At 34.6% G+C, this 16,493-nt stretch overlaps 1 protein-coding gene across 1 annotated transcript in view; it reads left to right on the top strand.

Moving 5' to 3' along the window:
- The window catches only part of VWA8 (von Willebrand factor A domain containing 8), a 432,115-nt gene that overhangs the window by 234,955 nt on the left and 180,667 nt on the right, over window positions 1-16,493 (top strand). Inside the window, exons 22-26 of the mRNA XM_090258845.1 lie at window positions 2,930-3,005; window positions 5,088-5,223; window positions 7,342-7,461; window positions 13,354-13,559; window positions 14,817-14,968. Of these exons, the coding sequence (XP_090114971.1) occupies window positions 2,930-3,005; window positions 5,088-5,223; window positions 7,342-7,461; window positions 13,354-13,559; window positions 14,817-14,968 (690 nt within the window). The remainder of the gene's footprint in view (window positions 1-2,929; window positions 3,006-5,087; window positions 5,224-7,341; window positions 7,462-13,353; window positions 13,560-14,816; window positions 14,969-16,493) is intronic.

The following is a 16,493-nucleotide window of genomic DNA, read 5'->3' as shown; positions in this document are numbered from 1 at the left end:
AAAGTTGATAAACTCCAATAAATTGTCACAATATATTTTCCCTTTCCTTAAATCCTCAAGGATTTAAGACACATTTTAATTTGAATTTTAACAAAGATTAAAGAATAATAATAGATTCTTTGTAAAGTGTAGTGCTAGAGCTGTAGGAAGCAGTTGATCGTGGATATAGCACCAAGTCTATGAGAGCCTGGATCCCTGGTTGGGAACTTGGGATAGGGATCAGTAATGGCAATATGCCAGACTGCCAGGGAATTCACTAAAGAAATTAGTTACCATCCTGGCTGGTGTGGGTCAATGGATCGAGTGCCAGGCTATGAATCAAAAGGTCACCAGTTCAGTTCCCAATCAGGGCACAAGCCTGTTTTGCGGGCCAGGTTCCCAGTTGGGGGTGTACAGGAGGCAACCGATGGATGTATTTCTTGCACGTTTTTCTCTCCCTCTCTTTCTCCCTTCCCTTTTCTCTAAAAATAAATAAATAATTTGAAAAAATAGAAAGATAACATTTAAAAATAACTTTATTTAAAAGAAAGAAATCAGTTACCGTTTGGTCAGGTTAGAAGAGGAGGCCTTTCAATCTGGGTACACATAGAGCAAGTAGTCTAGAAATTTCAAATGTCAATAGTTGTATTGTCAGCATTCCTGCTCACACCCTCAGGCAGAAATTACCTGCTATAATAAGTGAAATTCAGCTCAACTTCCCCTCAGTCCCTTGGCTATTGAACCCTAAATGTACTTCTCAACATCACTATACTTTCTAATATACACTTATAAATGAGTAAGAAAGATCCTTTGCCTCTAAGCAAATCAGCCTCCATCACTCAGCATTTACAAAAGTGGATTCTGTAGTTCGAGGTTCTCTATTTAAAAAAATAGTTCCATGATCCAGTGAATCTGGAAGTTCATATATTGGATGTTGCACTATAAGCTACAAATGATTTTTCAACTTTTAGCATTTTTGTTCATTTTACTCATGCATTCATTTATTGAATAAATATTTACTAAATTTATCCTGTGAGCCAGACATCCAGTAGGACCAGATGAGGGACAAGGTAGATCAAGGCATATATGGTTTACATTCAAATCTTACAGTCTGTGTAGAAAGGTAGATATTAAAATAAACAACTACAGACGTGGCTGGTGTAGCTAAGTTGGTTGGGCATCATCCTGCAAAGCGAAAGTTTACCAGTTCGATTCCCTGTCAGGGCACATGCCTGGGTTGCAGTTTTGGTCCCCGGTCAGGGCATGTACAAGAGGCACCCAATTTATGTTTCTCTCTCTCACATTGATGTTTCTCTCCCTCTCTTTTTCCCTCCTTTCCCCCCTCTCTAAAAATAAATAAATCTTTTTAAAAAGAGCAACTACTGTGTGTTAAGGGCTAAACTTGGGGGAGATCCAGGGCTCAGGGGGAACAGACAGCAATGCCACGTAACCTGGCCTAAAAAGAGTCAAGGAGGGGAGTTCCTATAAATACTGTTTACACTAAAAACTTGAAGACCAAGTAGAAGTTAGACAGGCAAGTAACTTTCAATCGTAAGAGTAGCGGTAACAATAAGAAATAGAATAGTTAAAGCTGGCATATAAGTGTACTTTCTATCTGCCATATACTGTGCTAGATATGTTTCAAGTGTTCTATCAATGAGCCTGCTGGGTGAGTTTTATTACTTACCCAAGATCATATGGCTAATAATTCACAAGAACTAGGACTTAAGTCCTGATTGGTCTGACTCCAAAGTCCTCTTTCCACCACTTCACTACTGCTTCTCAAAGGAATGTACTGATTTTGATTTTTTTAAAAATATTTGACTTATACCTGAAGATTTTTTTATGATTTTCATATGGAATTTATTTTTTTTCTAATAGATACATTTAGTACATTTAGTAATTTTAATAAATTATAGTTGAATTTGGAATTTGGCTAGACGTTTCAGAAGTATGTTATAGCACTGAAGTCTGAAGTTCCCATTCCAAGTGGTGTCTTATACATAGCAGGTACTCAAAACAGCACAATTGTAACTTTATATTTTACTTTGAATAAGTGGTAGGGTAGTTTGAAAAAAAAAACAAAAAACCCTTGGACTCTTGTAAAGAAAGGAGCTACTCACATTTGAAAGTAATTTAATTCTCTGTATGATATCATTAAGATGGCCATAGGATTTTTTTTTAAGAGAGAGCATATGTAAAAGCTGAAGATATAAATTTGATCCCCTTAAAAGTGGCTGGACCTACCTTCACCTACAGCTTATGAACACACATTTTTGACAAGAATATTCATTAGTGGAGTGAACATATTTCATCATGTGAAGAGTGTATAGCATCAAGATAGCTTACTATTAATATTTTTGAATATCATGATCTCAAAGGAGAGTCAGGTAAATCATAGCAGGTAGATTTAAGAAAATAAAATGGGTTTTATGGTTTCTGGAATCAGGTAAAATAATCTGGGTTTCACCTAGTGAGGGCAGATTGGCCCAGGGCCAGAACGAGCAGTTCATAGACTTGATTTAATTGGCATGCAACATGCAGTCATCACCAAACTCACCATTAAAATTATTTTAAAATAATATAAGTAATGTATATATCATACAAATATATACTTTTAATTTATCCTCTTCACCCTCAGAAGTTTATTTTGAGGCGTTAAATTGTCACAAGGGAAAGACAAGTGATCAATCTTTTTATCTGGAAGGAAAAAGAGAAGTAAAGAACTTGGATAATCTGTAAACTTGGATTAAGTCCCAAGTCCTTGTAATTTATATTTACATCTACAAAATGCTGTTGCTGAATGGAATTTTATCTGCTAATTTTTAATGCATTTTGGGAAAACAGAATGATGAAGAAAAAGAAGATACGAAGTGCTGTTGTGTTGTTTTTTATTCATGATCAAATGTCAGTTTATTTCCTTAAAAAGTGTTTGTTGGTTTGATTTTAGGGACACCACTGTACAGACCCTTACTCTTCAGCCTTCTGTTAAAGATGGACTTATTGTGTATGAAGACTCACCTTTGGTTAGTAATCCAATTATATGAATGTCGTTAGCTATTTTTCTTTTGAATAATAGTTGTATTTTAGCCTTTGGGAGTGGTGGAGTGTGAAATCTCCCATAGATTCCAATACATTTCAGTCTTAACTGGAAAGCACTCATTTATATATCATTAGGGGAGTGGATATTTAATTGCAAATTATTTGGAAAATAACATGATTTCTTACTCTGTTCTTTCTCCTAAGTGAGAGATTTAAGGAATGATTGAAATCCTCTAATGATTTCTTTTCCATTCCAGAATTTAAAAAAAAAAAAAAAAATTGTTTCTTTTTCAAATGTACAGAGTTTAAAGTTAAATAATGCTTCTGGGATGTTTTCAAAAATTATTTTAACAAATAAAATATTAACCCAATATTTTGGGCAGCTGGGAAGATCAACTCCTCGGCTTCTCACATAAGGCCTAAAAGAAATCCTGGTCTGGCCTGCCTGGCCTACGCTTATGTGTAGATAACTCCTTGGCAGCAGTGGCGTGAATAAGCCATAGTGTGAACCCCTGTAAGTCCAGACCTCCGTGATTGGAGTCTTTCGGAATTCCTGCCTGAATTCTCCTAGGTTGGGCCTGACTTTGCCTGAACAGGGAAGTGAAGGCTGGGGTTGGGGATAGAAGCTCTATGGGTTCTCTTCTTTTTTAATTCAGTTTCTTTTTATGCTAAAATTAAAAGAGAAAGTCTTTACTGTATTTTTTAAGAATATGGAATAGCCCTGACTGCTGTGGCTCAGTTGTTTGGGTGTCATCACGCAAAGCAAAAAGTCACCAGTGCAGTTCCCAGTCAGGGTACATGCCTAGGTTGTGGGTTTGCCTCCTGGTTGGGGCTCATATGAGACAGGCAACCAATCGATGTCTCTCTCACATCGATGATTTTTCTCTCCCTCTCTTTCTCCCTCCCATCTCGTCTCCCTAAAAATATAATTTTAAAAAAGAATATGGAATACAATATTTGTGGTAGAGGAAATCACTTATTTCTCTGTCTGTACTTCCTTAGAATTATTTGCCAAACTATATAATGAGAAAAGTTTATGATATGATCCATTTTATGTTATGAGATATTTCTTACTATTTAAAAATATAATATTTGGGTTTACATTTAAATTCATCGAGTATTTCTTTCTGTCCATTCTCTAAAAATGTTTTAAAGAGTCACCTAAGACCTAGGACTTTCTCTTATTTTTTTCTTTCCCCTCTTCCATTCTAATCAGTTTCCAAGACTGTAGATTATAGCTCTGAAATACTCTTCAGATCAATCTAATGCTTTTTATTTCCATTTTCACAATGCTTTCTCCCCTAAAATCAGGTCCCCAGACCATTTTTTGACCAAATTATTATGGTACTCCCCCCTTTAGTCAATTCTGCATGTTGCTCCCAGATTAAATGTTCTAAACTATAGCTCCAAACTCCATTCTTATCATGTCTGAACTCATATATCTTTAGTCATATCCCATTACTTAATGAGGAAAAGTACATATTTTTTAGTAATAGAGACCTGATCTGTCACTTCAGACCCTCTTCTTTCTTACATTTAACCTTGAGCGAAGAAAGACTATTCATATTTACTCTTCCCTCAATATACTTCAGGATTTCTTGAGTTTGACCATTGATACCCTTTGTTTGAATACTCACCTCTTCACAGTCCATTTTGATCTATAAAAAGTGTATACTCTTAGAGCTATAACAAATACAATGTTCTAAAATCCACTATTTATTGTGATGTCTCACTTAACCCCCCTGGCACTGTAATTTCTCTATTTGTTATACTTGCTTTAAATCTCCCCTACTCTGGCATGTTATATGTTGTGGACTTCACCAACATAGGAATAATTATATTGCTAAAGGAAAATAAAGTAATTACTGCAGAGTTAGCAGTTCAGTAACTATGAGAAGCTTTTTGTGGAGATCCATAAATTTTGTTTCCAGATCTGTTAGACTTTCTTTGTGATAATGTATGCATAACTTAAATATAATTAGCTCTTGTAAATCCAAAGCACTGAATGATGAAATTTAAAATGCTTGCTTTTATTTTTGTTTATGATTAATGTTCTGTCTTCAAAGGTTAAAGCAATAAAGTTGGGTCATGTTCTGGTAGTAGATGAGGCAGACAAGGCCCCAACAAATGTCACCTGTATTTTAAAAACTCTAGTAGAAAATGGAGAAATGATTCTAGCAGATGGAAGACGCATTGTTGCAAGTGAGTATATGAAAAAGCAACATTTCTTTTAATATATGCAATTTTTACATCCCTGATATCCAGTCACACCCCTTAGCTGACTACTTATCTCCAAGAAAGTGTTAAGTTCAAGTTGTCCTTACTGACAGTCATTTACAAAAATCACTATGTCTGAATCTAGCTTTTTTGGTTTCAGTTTTTGTAACCAAATAGTATCTTTGAAAATTTCAATAGTACTTTTAGGACAAATCAGCTTCAAATTTTTCTACTTTGAGAATACCAACATATAATCTTTATTACACTCACTTCTCAATTATTGTGCAATATATTTTCTTTATTGTTATCTTAAATTTTTTAAAGCTCTAGCAAGTTTCTATTACAATACTAAAATTTTTATCTCCGGATAATTAGAAAAATTAGGCATTTTATTTTATATACATTTATCACATATGTGTGTAAATAGATGTGTGTGTGTATATACAGATATATTACACACACATGCACATATACACAGCTACCTCAGGAAGATGTTATCCTCTGTTTTGGATTATCTTCTTTCTTTTATTTATCTGTTTATTTTTTCTTGGTGTTGTTAGATAAAATGTAGGTGGATGAATCTAATCAGTCTGTTTAACCTACAAAGAAAAATTTTGTCTAATGCGATGTGAGAACGTTTTCCAGTTCCTAATTTAAAAGTTTTGCATCCTGAAAAGACCTGAAAATCTATAACCACTGAAAATATATAGCTAATACCAGAGTAATCAAACAACTTGAGACTGATAAGTAAAATCTTCAATATGTGAAGAGAACATGTGAAAAAATACCTCATAAAAATGTACAAGTGTGTTGCCACAGAGATGTTCTTCTTGGACATTGTCATTACAAGGTTGCTGTTTCTGAGCCCAGGAAATTCACTAATAAATTATTCTAACATTTCAGTTTCACAATGAGTTTATGGTAAAAATGAGGATTTGAGTTAGACAGCCTAAATGTCATCCATTAGACGGATCATGCAAACTCTCCAGATTAGAATTTTGCCTGCCCTTTTTAGAGGCGTTATGAGGACAGTGAAATGGAAAGCAAGAAAGAATGGCTGGAATAAAATTGTGGTTAAGGAGTAGCATTATCTATTTTCTGAAACATTTTTGAAACAGGTCATCATGATTTTTAAACTTAAGTTTGATAGGAAACACTATTTTAAATACAAGAGCCCCTGAAGCTCTTTTGAGCATGGTTTCATAAAGCATCATAGGGGCTGTATTTTTCATTTTCTTTGCTTTTTTTAATTTTCATTTTTTATCAATCATTTTTATTTTAATTAATGAATTAATTAAATTTTGCCTGTGATCACATCCCTTGTTATTTGCCACTACTAAAATTAATGGAGATCAAACATTGGTTTTTGGTATCAAAAAAGTAAAAGTGTAGGTTCTTATAGACTCAAGTAAAACTGCATGTGCATCACAACTATCGTTTTTTAATGATAATATTCGGTTCCTTTAATTCCTTAAGCATTTGCACAAAGAAAGTTCCAGTCAACTTGAGATTACTTATTTTAAAAACTATGGCAGAATTTCTTCACTGGAAATAAATCAGTATTACACTAATGCGTTGACTATGCGTTCAAGACCTTTATTCTGTGTGGTTGAGTGTCAAGTACATAATCTGAACAGGAGTTATTCCTTAGCTGCAAAATGGCAGATTCTCTGCAAATGATGCAGCTGATGATTTGATATAAACTAAAGGATATTTGGAGTGTCCTTGACTGTCCTTTGGATTATCCCCTGTAATGGATTCTTGTTTTTATTATTTTTTAAAAGGAATAACAGCATCTCAGGCTAAGTTTAAGTACTGTAAGACAACATTTGGACAAATATGCTTTCTAGGTGTACATTGGATTTACATAAAAAGGGAAGTTCCTGTATAATTAGTATGTATATGCTTTATCAATATTCTGCTCTTAAACAGACTTTCAAAAGGAAATTTTTTTTTCTGCAACCAAGTTGTTATAACCAGATTTCTTAGAGTTTTTCAAATAATTGAACAGTAGGACTACTCGTTATATTATTTTAAAGGCTGTAACTTGATATTATTATTGTTAAATCTCAATAAAGAATAAGGAGAAATTTTGTTTTTCAGATTCTGCTAATGTCAGTGGAAGAGAAAATGTTATTGGGATTCATCCTGATTTTAGGATGATTGTTCTGGCCAACAGACCTGGATTTCCTTTCCTAGGCAATGATTTCTTCGGAACTTTAGGTAAAAGCAATAATGATAATACTAACAAAAACAATAGCAACAGCAATAATGATACTGTCTTAGGAGCACTGCTGGAATGGCTATCACTGAATACTACCATGTGCTCTGTCATCATCTCAACCACCTGGGAGAGTATTTGTTATCCCAGTTCAAAGAGATTAACTGTGTTTCTAGGGTCCCTTAGATAATGGGCATTAAAGCTTGGCTCTGATTCCAAAGCCTGTTTCCTTAAACAATGATACTGCCTTATTGTTTAGGACCTCTTAGAAATAAAACGCAAAATAAGGAATGGTTTGTAGTATTGGTTTTTGTCATATCCTCCTAACTATGAAAACGTTGGAGGCCAGCTCAGAAGACTTACATTGATTGGAGAGGCCCTGGGATAAACTTAATCATCAGAAGGACATCTCTTTCTATGGCAAGTACTTAATTCTGGATACTGGTAACTCTCATAGTGAATATGAGGCAGGCTCAGTGTCCTAGTATTTTTGGTCTAACAATTTCACATCAAGAAGTTTATCCAAGGAATTACCCATCTTTAGAAGAACATATAATATGTGTCCAAAATCTTATTTCTCTGACTACATTTTCTATTCTTTTTTTTTTTTTTTAGGTATATTTTATTGATTATGCTATTACAGTTTTCCCAGTTTTTCCCCTTTTACCCCCTCCACTCAGTACCCCCTTCCCTCCAGCAATCCCCCCTCCCCTTAATTTATGTCTATGGGTCGTGCATGTAAGTTCTTGGCCTTCACCCTTTCCTCTAGTATTTTTAACATCCCTTTGTTTGTTTGGTTCCTGCCAGTTATGCTTCTTAATCCCTGCACCATATCCCCCTTTCTCCCCCTTCTCTTTTCCAGCTGATAACCCTCCAAATGATCCCCATACCTATGATTCTGTTCCTGTTCTGGTAGATTCAGTTGTTGATAGTTGCGAGTTTGTTGTCATTTTAATGTTCATAGTTTTGATCTTCTTTTTCTTTAATAAGTTCCTTTAACATTTCATATAATAAGGCTTATTGATGATGAACTCCTTAACCTTGTCTGGGAGGCACTTTATCTGCCCTTCCATTCTAAATGATAGCTTTGTTGGATAGAGTAATCTTGGTTGTAGGTCGTTGCTTTTCATCACTTTAAATATTTCTTGCCAGCCCCTTTTTGCTTGCAATTTCTTTTGAGAAATCAGCTGATAGTCTTATGGGAACTCCTTTGTAGGTAACTCTCTTCTTTTCTCTTGCTGCTTTTAAGATTCTCTAAAGAGAGAATGCCTTTGGCATTGTACTTTTGATGTGTCTTGGGACTCTCTGTGCTTCCTGGACTTGTATGTCTATTTCCTTTGCCAAATTAGGGAAGTTTTCCTCCATTTTTTTTTAATAAGTTTTCAATTTCTTGCTTTTCCTCTTCTTCTTCTGGCACCCCTGTGATTCAGATGTTGGCACTTTTGGAGATGTTGCAGTCTCCTTAAACTCTCCTCCGTTTTTTTTTTTTTGCTTTTATTTTTTGTTTTTGGATTCTTATTTCTTCGTTTTGTTCTGGTTGAATATTTACTTCTTTATATTCCAAATCATTGATTTGAATCCCAGCTTCCTTCCCATCACTGTTGGTCCCCTGTATATTTTTCTTTATTTCAATTTATATAACTTTCACTTCTTCCTTTATTTTGTGACTGTACTCAATCATTTCTCTGAACATCCTTATTATGAGTATTTTGAACTCTGCATCTGACAGGTTGACTATCTCCTTTTCACTTAGTTCTTTTTCTGGAGTTTTTATCTGTTCTTTCTTTTCAGCCATACTTCCCTGTCTCAACTTGACAGCCTTCCTGTGTTTGCCTCTGTGTATTAGGTAGAGATGTCACACCAGTCATGTTGTAAGGGGTGGAGCCTTGGGTACTCATCAGTGCTGGGTGACCCATTTCACTGCTTTGTGGGGCTATATGTGGGGAAGTGATCAGAGAGGAAACAATGCCATTTGCTTGGCACTTGCCCTTTTCCAGTCACTTCACCCGCTTCACTGATGCTACTGGCACCCCTCTAGCTGTTGCCCTGGTGATGGTTCCCAGAGTGGGTGGGTTTGTGTATGTTCTAGGACTGTGCCGGCCCTCTAAACAAACTCTGCTGAGAGACCAGCAGTTTCTTCTACCACCTCAACCCCCCTCTGGTTTTCATAACCAGAAGCAATGAGGCTTTATTTTCCTGGCGCTGGAACCTTGAGCTATGTGGTCTAGCCTGGGCCTGGGAATGCTCCCCAGTGTCCCTCCCAGCTTTTATAATGTGGGACCACTCATTCAGCTGTCTGTCTGCAGCCTCTGCCTTGCCACCACCACCTGCCACACCGCACCCTCCCTACCCCAGCTCTGCCCTTCCTGTCTGGATAAACACTTCCCCTTTAAATCTTTGGTTGCCAGGCTTCCATACAGTTCTATTTTCTGGTAGTTCTGGTTATTTCCTTTGTTTTGAGGTAGTTGTAATTCTTAATGGATGTGCGAGGAGGTGAAGCTTGTTCACCTACGCCTCCATCTTGGCCAGAGGCTACCTCATTTTCTATTCTGCTCTCCCCATCACTCATTCTATTCCAGCCCCTCTGCTTTCCTGACTCTTCCTGGAACATCCAGATTATGCTTGCCTCAGGGTCTTTACATTGCTGTGTGCTTTCCTGGACCACTTTTGCCGTAGATGTCTGTATTTGCAGACATGAGGCCCTGCCTGACTCACTTCCCCACCATCACCATTCTGATGTTATACATTGTGCTTTTCTTTTTCTTTTTCTTTGAAACACATGGTTTCTAACATTTATATTTTTTGTTTATTGTCTCCCTATGCCAGACAATAAACAATATAAACTCCATGAGGACAGGAGTAGTTCTGTTTTTGATCACTGATGTATAGTACCTAGAGTGGTACTTGGCACATAGCTTTGTGTTGGTGTTACATTAGGTTTTCAGAAAAGGAAGGAAGGTAGGAAGAAAAGCTGTTCTTCACATTTGTATTTAATAGATTAAGCCTATGAGAAACAAGTTTGAAGTTATAATGACTTGCATTTTATTCAGTTGCTTTTATAAATATATAATAATGATAAAACAATGGCTCAAATGGTTTCTAAGTCATAGTGAGATTTAGATGTTCTTTCCTTCTAAAATGAACGTATTAAATAATGCTAATTTATTTACTTTAACTTCCTTTTGTCCCTGGTCTCCTATATCTTTTTTTATTTTTATTTTTATTATGATGTGTCTTGAAGTCGGCCTGTTTAGGTTCATCTTCATTGGGACCCTCTGTGCTTCCTGGACTTGCATGATTTTTCTCTCTCATCAAGTTAGGGAAGTTTTCTGTCATTGCTTTTTAAACAAGTTTTCTATCCCTTGCTCCTCCTCTTCTCCTTCTGTTATTCCTATGATATGGATAGTATTATATTTCATGTTATCCTGCAGTACCCTTAAAACCTCTTCATTCTTTTTTAGTCTTTTTTTTCATTTTGTTGCACTGTCTGGGAATTTTTTTTTACATTTTCCTCTAGCTCACTGATCTGATTTTCTGCTTCATATAGCCTGCTCTTGATATGTTCTACCATGTTCTTCAATTCAGAAATTGTATTCTTCACTTACTCCTGGCTCTTATTGATAGTTTTTATGTCCTTTTTAATGTTGGTGTAGTTCTCAGTAAGTTCTTTGTAGTTTCCCTGGAGGTCTTCATTATTCCCCTGGAGTTCTTTGTAGTTTTCTTTGAGCTTGCTGAGCTCATTGAGCTTTTCTATAATCATTATTTTGAATTCCATGTCATATTTTTCTTACCTTCTTTTCAATTAGCATTCTTTCTGAGCATTCCTCCTTTTCTCTCAATGGGTGGTTATTTATTTGTCTCCCCATTTTTGTGAACTTCCTTTTTGTTTCTGCTTCTTTGATCAATCTGCTTTAATTTCCTGTCTTTGTGTTGTGACCTTCTGTGGTAGGAGAATTTTGGGATCCATTGGTCTAGTCTCCTTGATCTCCTAAACCTGATTATCTTGGGATGCCCTTTATGTTGTTTATTTTGGATGTCTGGTTGTACTTGGGTTTTAGTTGTTCTGTTGCTCTTTGGTGCGTCCTTCCCTCCAGCTAGCTAACTGAGAGTCACTCCTCCCAACACGTTCTGTATACTGTTGTAGAAGTACACTTTCTTTACTTCCTGGATCTGTCCTTGGGAGCTTCAGATGGTTTCCCAGTCTGGGCCTAGGCATCCTGTTCTATATTGAAAGTTCTTTTTTTCTTGTGTTAGCTTATAAAAATAGAAGAAGAGAAAAGGTGTTTAAGAAATGCAGAACTATGTTCTAAATTTCAGACATACTTCAAATACTGTTATGTCTCTTGTATCATGTAGCCCAAATGATGGAACAACTTGCTTGGCATCATGTACGTGTTGAAGGATCTTCTCTTGTTCTGGAACCCCAACAAAACAAAAAAGTTTTTTTTCAGTTACTAGGTAAATTTATTATATTAGCATATCCAAACAAGATTTATTTTGTATCCAATATTCAAAAAGGTACAATCAATGCTGTTTCTTTAGTGGTGGGAAAGGTCAGATACAGTAATTTGTCCTTCATTTTGGAAGGAATATCTCCAAATTCCCTGTATCACTGCACTCCCAGTAATTTCATGAGGTAGCCAAACTCTAAAGTTTAATTTCCTGTGTGTGGTGTAAGTTGGTGGTCTAGTTTCATTTTTTTGCACGTCCCTGTCCAGTTCTCCCAGCACCATTTGTTGAAGAGGCTCTTCTCACTCCATTTATGTTCCTTCCTCCTTTATCAAATATTAGTTGACCATAGAGGCCTGGGTTTATTTCTGGGCTCTCTAATCTGTTCCACTGATCTATATGTCTGTTCTTTTTTTTTTTTTTTAAGTATATTTTATTGATTATATTGTTACAATAGTTCCAATTTTTTCCCTTTTGCTCCCCTCCGCCCAGCACCCCCCTTCCCCAACAATCCCCTCCCCAAGTCCATGCCCATGGGTCGTACATACAGGCTCTCCTGCCTCACCCTTTCATATATTCTTCTTTTTTAAAAAAATAATTAATCCTGGTCTCCTATATTTTGAATCAGTAGAATTTCATAAACTTTATTATGAGAAAATTATCTATATTGAGCATAGATTATATTTTTCTAGTACATTCTCAGTTGCCTAAATTGCAGATGAAATACTTTGTGTTTCTACATTCCTTTTTCTTGATTCTAATTTAGACAATTGTCTCTGCAGGTTTACTTTTCCAAAACTAAATTCTAAAATACATTCTAGCAATCTCCGCAAGATATAAATTATTTAAAAAGTGGTGATACTGATTCCCCCATTTTAGTATACATAAAGCTTGCATATGAGATAGATGAATATAATTTCTTATGATATTTAACATGTATTGAAGTTAAAAATGTAGTCTCAGTACCATATGAAGATTATTTTCCAATTAAATGGAAAAGGAATAAATTACCAAAACTATATATGTTTGTATGTATGCACTTAAAAATAAATGAAAGAATAAATGCACTGAATTGTTAACTCCATATGCCTGTGGGGGAGCGAGTGGGATTGGCAGAAACACAGGGGCTTCTCTTTTGTTCTTTATATTTGAATATCTCCCAATGAGATTGTATTCAAATATTATTTCATTTTTTTAAAAACAAAAGCAAATCGGTTCAGAATAAACCACACATCACTCATTTTCCTTTTCTTTAAAGTCATTTGCTGTCATCCTATTGTTGGATGGACCTTTTGTACAATTCTACACATTTAAAAATAGAAGTGCTTTTGTGAGCAACCAGTTAAAACCACTGATTTAAACTACTTTAAACTACTATTGCATATTTCTTATGGTATTATAATGGATTAGTTGCATGTTGAATGTGAATGTTTTTTCTCCTATAGGTGATATTTTTAGTTGCCATGCAGTTGATAATCCCAAGCCCCACTCAGAGCTTGAGATGCTCAGGCAATATGGACCAAATGTGCCCGAGCCCATCCTTCAGAAGCTCGTGGCTGCCTTTGGAGAGCTGAGGAGTTTAGCTGACCAGGGGATTATTAACTATCCTTATTCTACCAGAGAAGTTGTCAGCATAGTCAAGCACTTACAGGTATGGCAAACACCTTTTCATAAAGGTTTAAAATAAGCCATCAATCTTGTTTTTTAGAACTGCTTAATTTATACCATGTCTTTCAATTTCTGATTCAGATAATATGTTATAATCTAGATTTTAAATCTGAAGACCAGTGAGTATTTTATGTTTAGCCTTTGAATTGAATTTGGTGAAGTTCTATGCCATGACTGTTACCAAGGAGCCAGGAAATTTGGTGGAGGATTTTCTTTTTAGGGGAGGGGAACGTTGTATTGGGGGAAAGGCAAGAGAGGGAGACAGCAGAGAAACTTTGTTACTATTTGACTTTATACCACAAACACATAATATCTGAGTGAAAAAAAAAAAAGACTTGGGTATAGAAAATAAACTAGGAACCAACAGTATTGATTATATACCTGTAAATACTGCAAGAAAATTTTATAAGATAGAATAAATGAACAGGCGAATGAATTATCTTGTAGCCATATGTAATGTGTAGTCTACATTGGTAAAGAAAACAAAGAAACCTATGTGGATTCTATTTATAACAAATAATGGTCTTTAAGCTAACAGTCACAACTTAATGACTCTTGTTCTTTGCCCCATCCCCAGCCTTCCAAGGAAAACCTACAAAAGAATATAGGAAACTTTATTCTGCCTATAAAACTATGATAAGTCCAGCTTTGATCCCAATGCTTAAGAAAAGACCCAGAGGACACTACCAGTGTAAATTTACATTGGTGTGAACTTAGCTGTTACCACTTGTTTGTTCCCCCTGCTCTTCCTTACTTCTCTGTGCTCTGTACTTTTATGTTCTTTCTGTCTTTTCTTACTCTGTTATTATTTTTTCATTTTATTCATTGACATTTGATTTCTCTAAATACTTCTGTATAATAATTCAATATTCTGCTTTGTTTAAATAGATTTTTTAAATTTGTTCAATCTGGTATTCATTTTAAAGTCAGGAGATTTCAGAAAGCAGTGCAGATAACTGAACACCAGCATCTAACATTTGATCTAACATGAGTTAACATTTGAGAGAAGAAACTGTAGCCCCTCAAATTCTAATATTTGTTTAAAACAGAAATTCCTAAGTCATCATAGTAAACATTAAAAGAGAAAATGTATATATTCCCCTTATCTGGTTATCAGACAAGGCTGTAAATCTCTGCTAAAGTTTATTGAACCATCATTGTTATCAGTTTTGTAAATCTTTATATTGTGTATATTATCATATACGTAACAAGGGATTTTTTTTTTATTTTTTAAATGCAGAAATTTCCTACTGAAGGTCTCTCCAGTGTGGTTAGGAATGTGTTTGACTTTGATTCCTACAACAGCGACATGAGGGAGATTCTGGTTAACACTTTGCAAAAATATGGAATACCGATTGGAACAAAGCCTACCAGTGTACAGCTGGCGAAGGAGTAAGGCAAACTCACTGTTGATAAAATGCTGCTGAGTGTTACTGTTCTGTTTCTCAAATGCTGATAATTCTGAATCTACTGTTACACTCTACTAAACCAAATTGGTATAGAAATTACTTTCCACAAGTAAAATTTTCAAATACATATTGCTATTTGCTGGCTGGCTTTCAGTTAAATAGCATCATTTGGAAGCCTGTTAATTGAGAATTTCAATTATTTTGAATGTTCCAAGGGTAGATGTATTATAATCAAATAAAGGGAAATATTTGTTTCTTTAACAGTCTCTGTCCTTTTGTTAAATTTACTATGACACTCACTATTTCCCAATCTAGTACAAGATCATTATGCAAACATGGAAATGACATAAAGGGATACTATGTTTTTAGATATTCTTATTTATGTCGCTATATATTGTTTTTGTTATGATAGTTTCTAAATTTAAAATCATATTAACAAGAGAGTTTTGGGTACTTATTTTAGCTTCACAGATGAAAGAGGTTGTGAAAATAAGTGGGTTTGTTTCATGTGGGCCGGTTGTCTGACTTTTATTTTGTAATTACAGGTTATGTACTCAACCTTATCAAAGAATTTTGCAAATATGTTATTGACCAGAAAGATAGTTGACAGAGTTAATTGATAGAGTAATTAAGTTCGTGCAGTCACTAGAAAATAGTTTCAAATATACATAACTTATTAACTCATGATAGTGAATCCAGTGCTTTGTCTATAAAAATAATTAGCATAAGTTGCTAAGGCACAATAGTTACTTTAAAATTATTATTTAACTTAGTTTCATATAGGAAATATGAAATTTTTTCCTTGAAAAAATATTAAATATAAATTAATGAATATTTCAGCTATTTATTAATTTATATATACACATACATACACAGATATATCCTCATTTATTCTTTGAAGTTATTATGAAAATTTGTCAAAATATATGCCAGTAAAAATACATCATTAAAGCTTTAACAATTTCTTCAAGGATTTCTTAAAGAGAAACAAATATTTCCCTTTTGTGTAAAGGCTCAAGATAGAGTTATGTTAGAAACTATCAGTGAGTTGGTTTATATTATTAATGAGTGAGTAGATTTTTTTTTAAAAGAGTGATTTGGTGTCAGCTGCTAATGCATAAAGCTTTTTGTAGGATACTATTTAACTGATTGATTAGAAGTGTTTATGGGCATTTTGGAACTAGTTTGGTAATTTAATAGGTATGGCATATCTTCTATATTAGAATGTTTAAGAAATTGTCCTTAATAAGCAAACTTCTATTACTGCTTATGTTTTTTTAACTTTTTAAATAAACTGTATCTTTATTTTCAGTAGGAAATAAAATGGTTTTTATTAACAAATTATATAACAAATTTACATAATTAGAATTTAAGCTTCTTAGAAACCAGGTTTGTGATTTAAAAATAACTTTTTTTTGCACAACTTGGAGTAATAATTAAAACATATATTAGTTGATAAGCTCAATCAAAAGAAAATAGTTGGCTATTTTGTTTTCTAAGAAAAACAG

This window comes from Furipterus horrens, unplaced genomic scaffold (assembly GCF_987537825.1).
Source record: "Furipterus horrens unplaced genomic scaffold, mFurHor1.1.pri manual_scaffold_12, whole genome shotgun sequence".
Taxonomy (NCBI): domain Eukaryota; kingdom Metazoa; phylum Chordata; class Mammalia; order Chiroptera; family Furipteridae; genus Furipterus; species Furipterus horrens.
The sequence above is the reverse complement of the archived record's forward strand: the minus strand, read 5'-3'. Positions and strand labels throughout refer to the sequence as shown.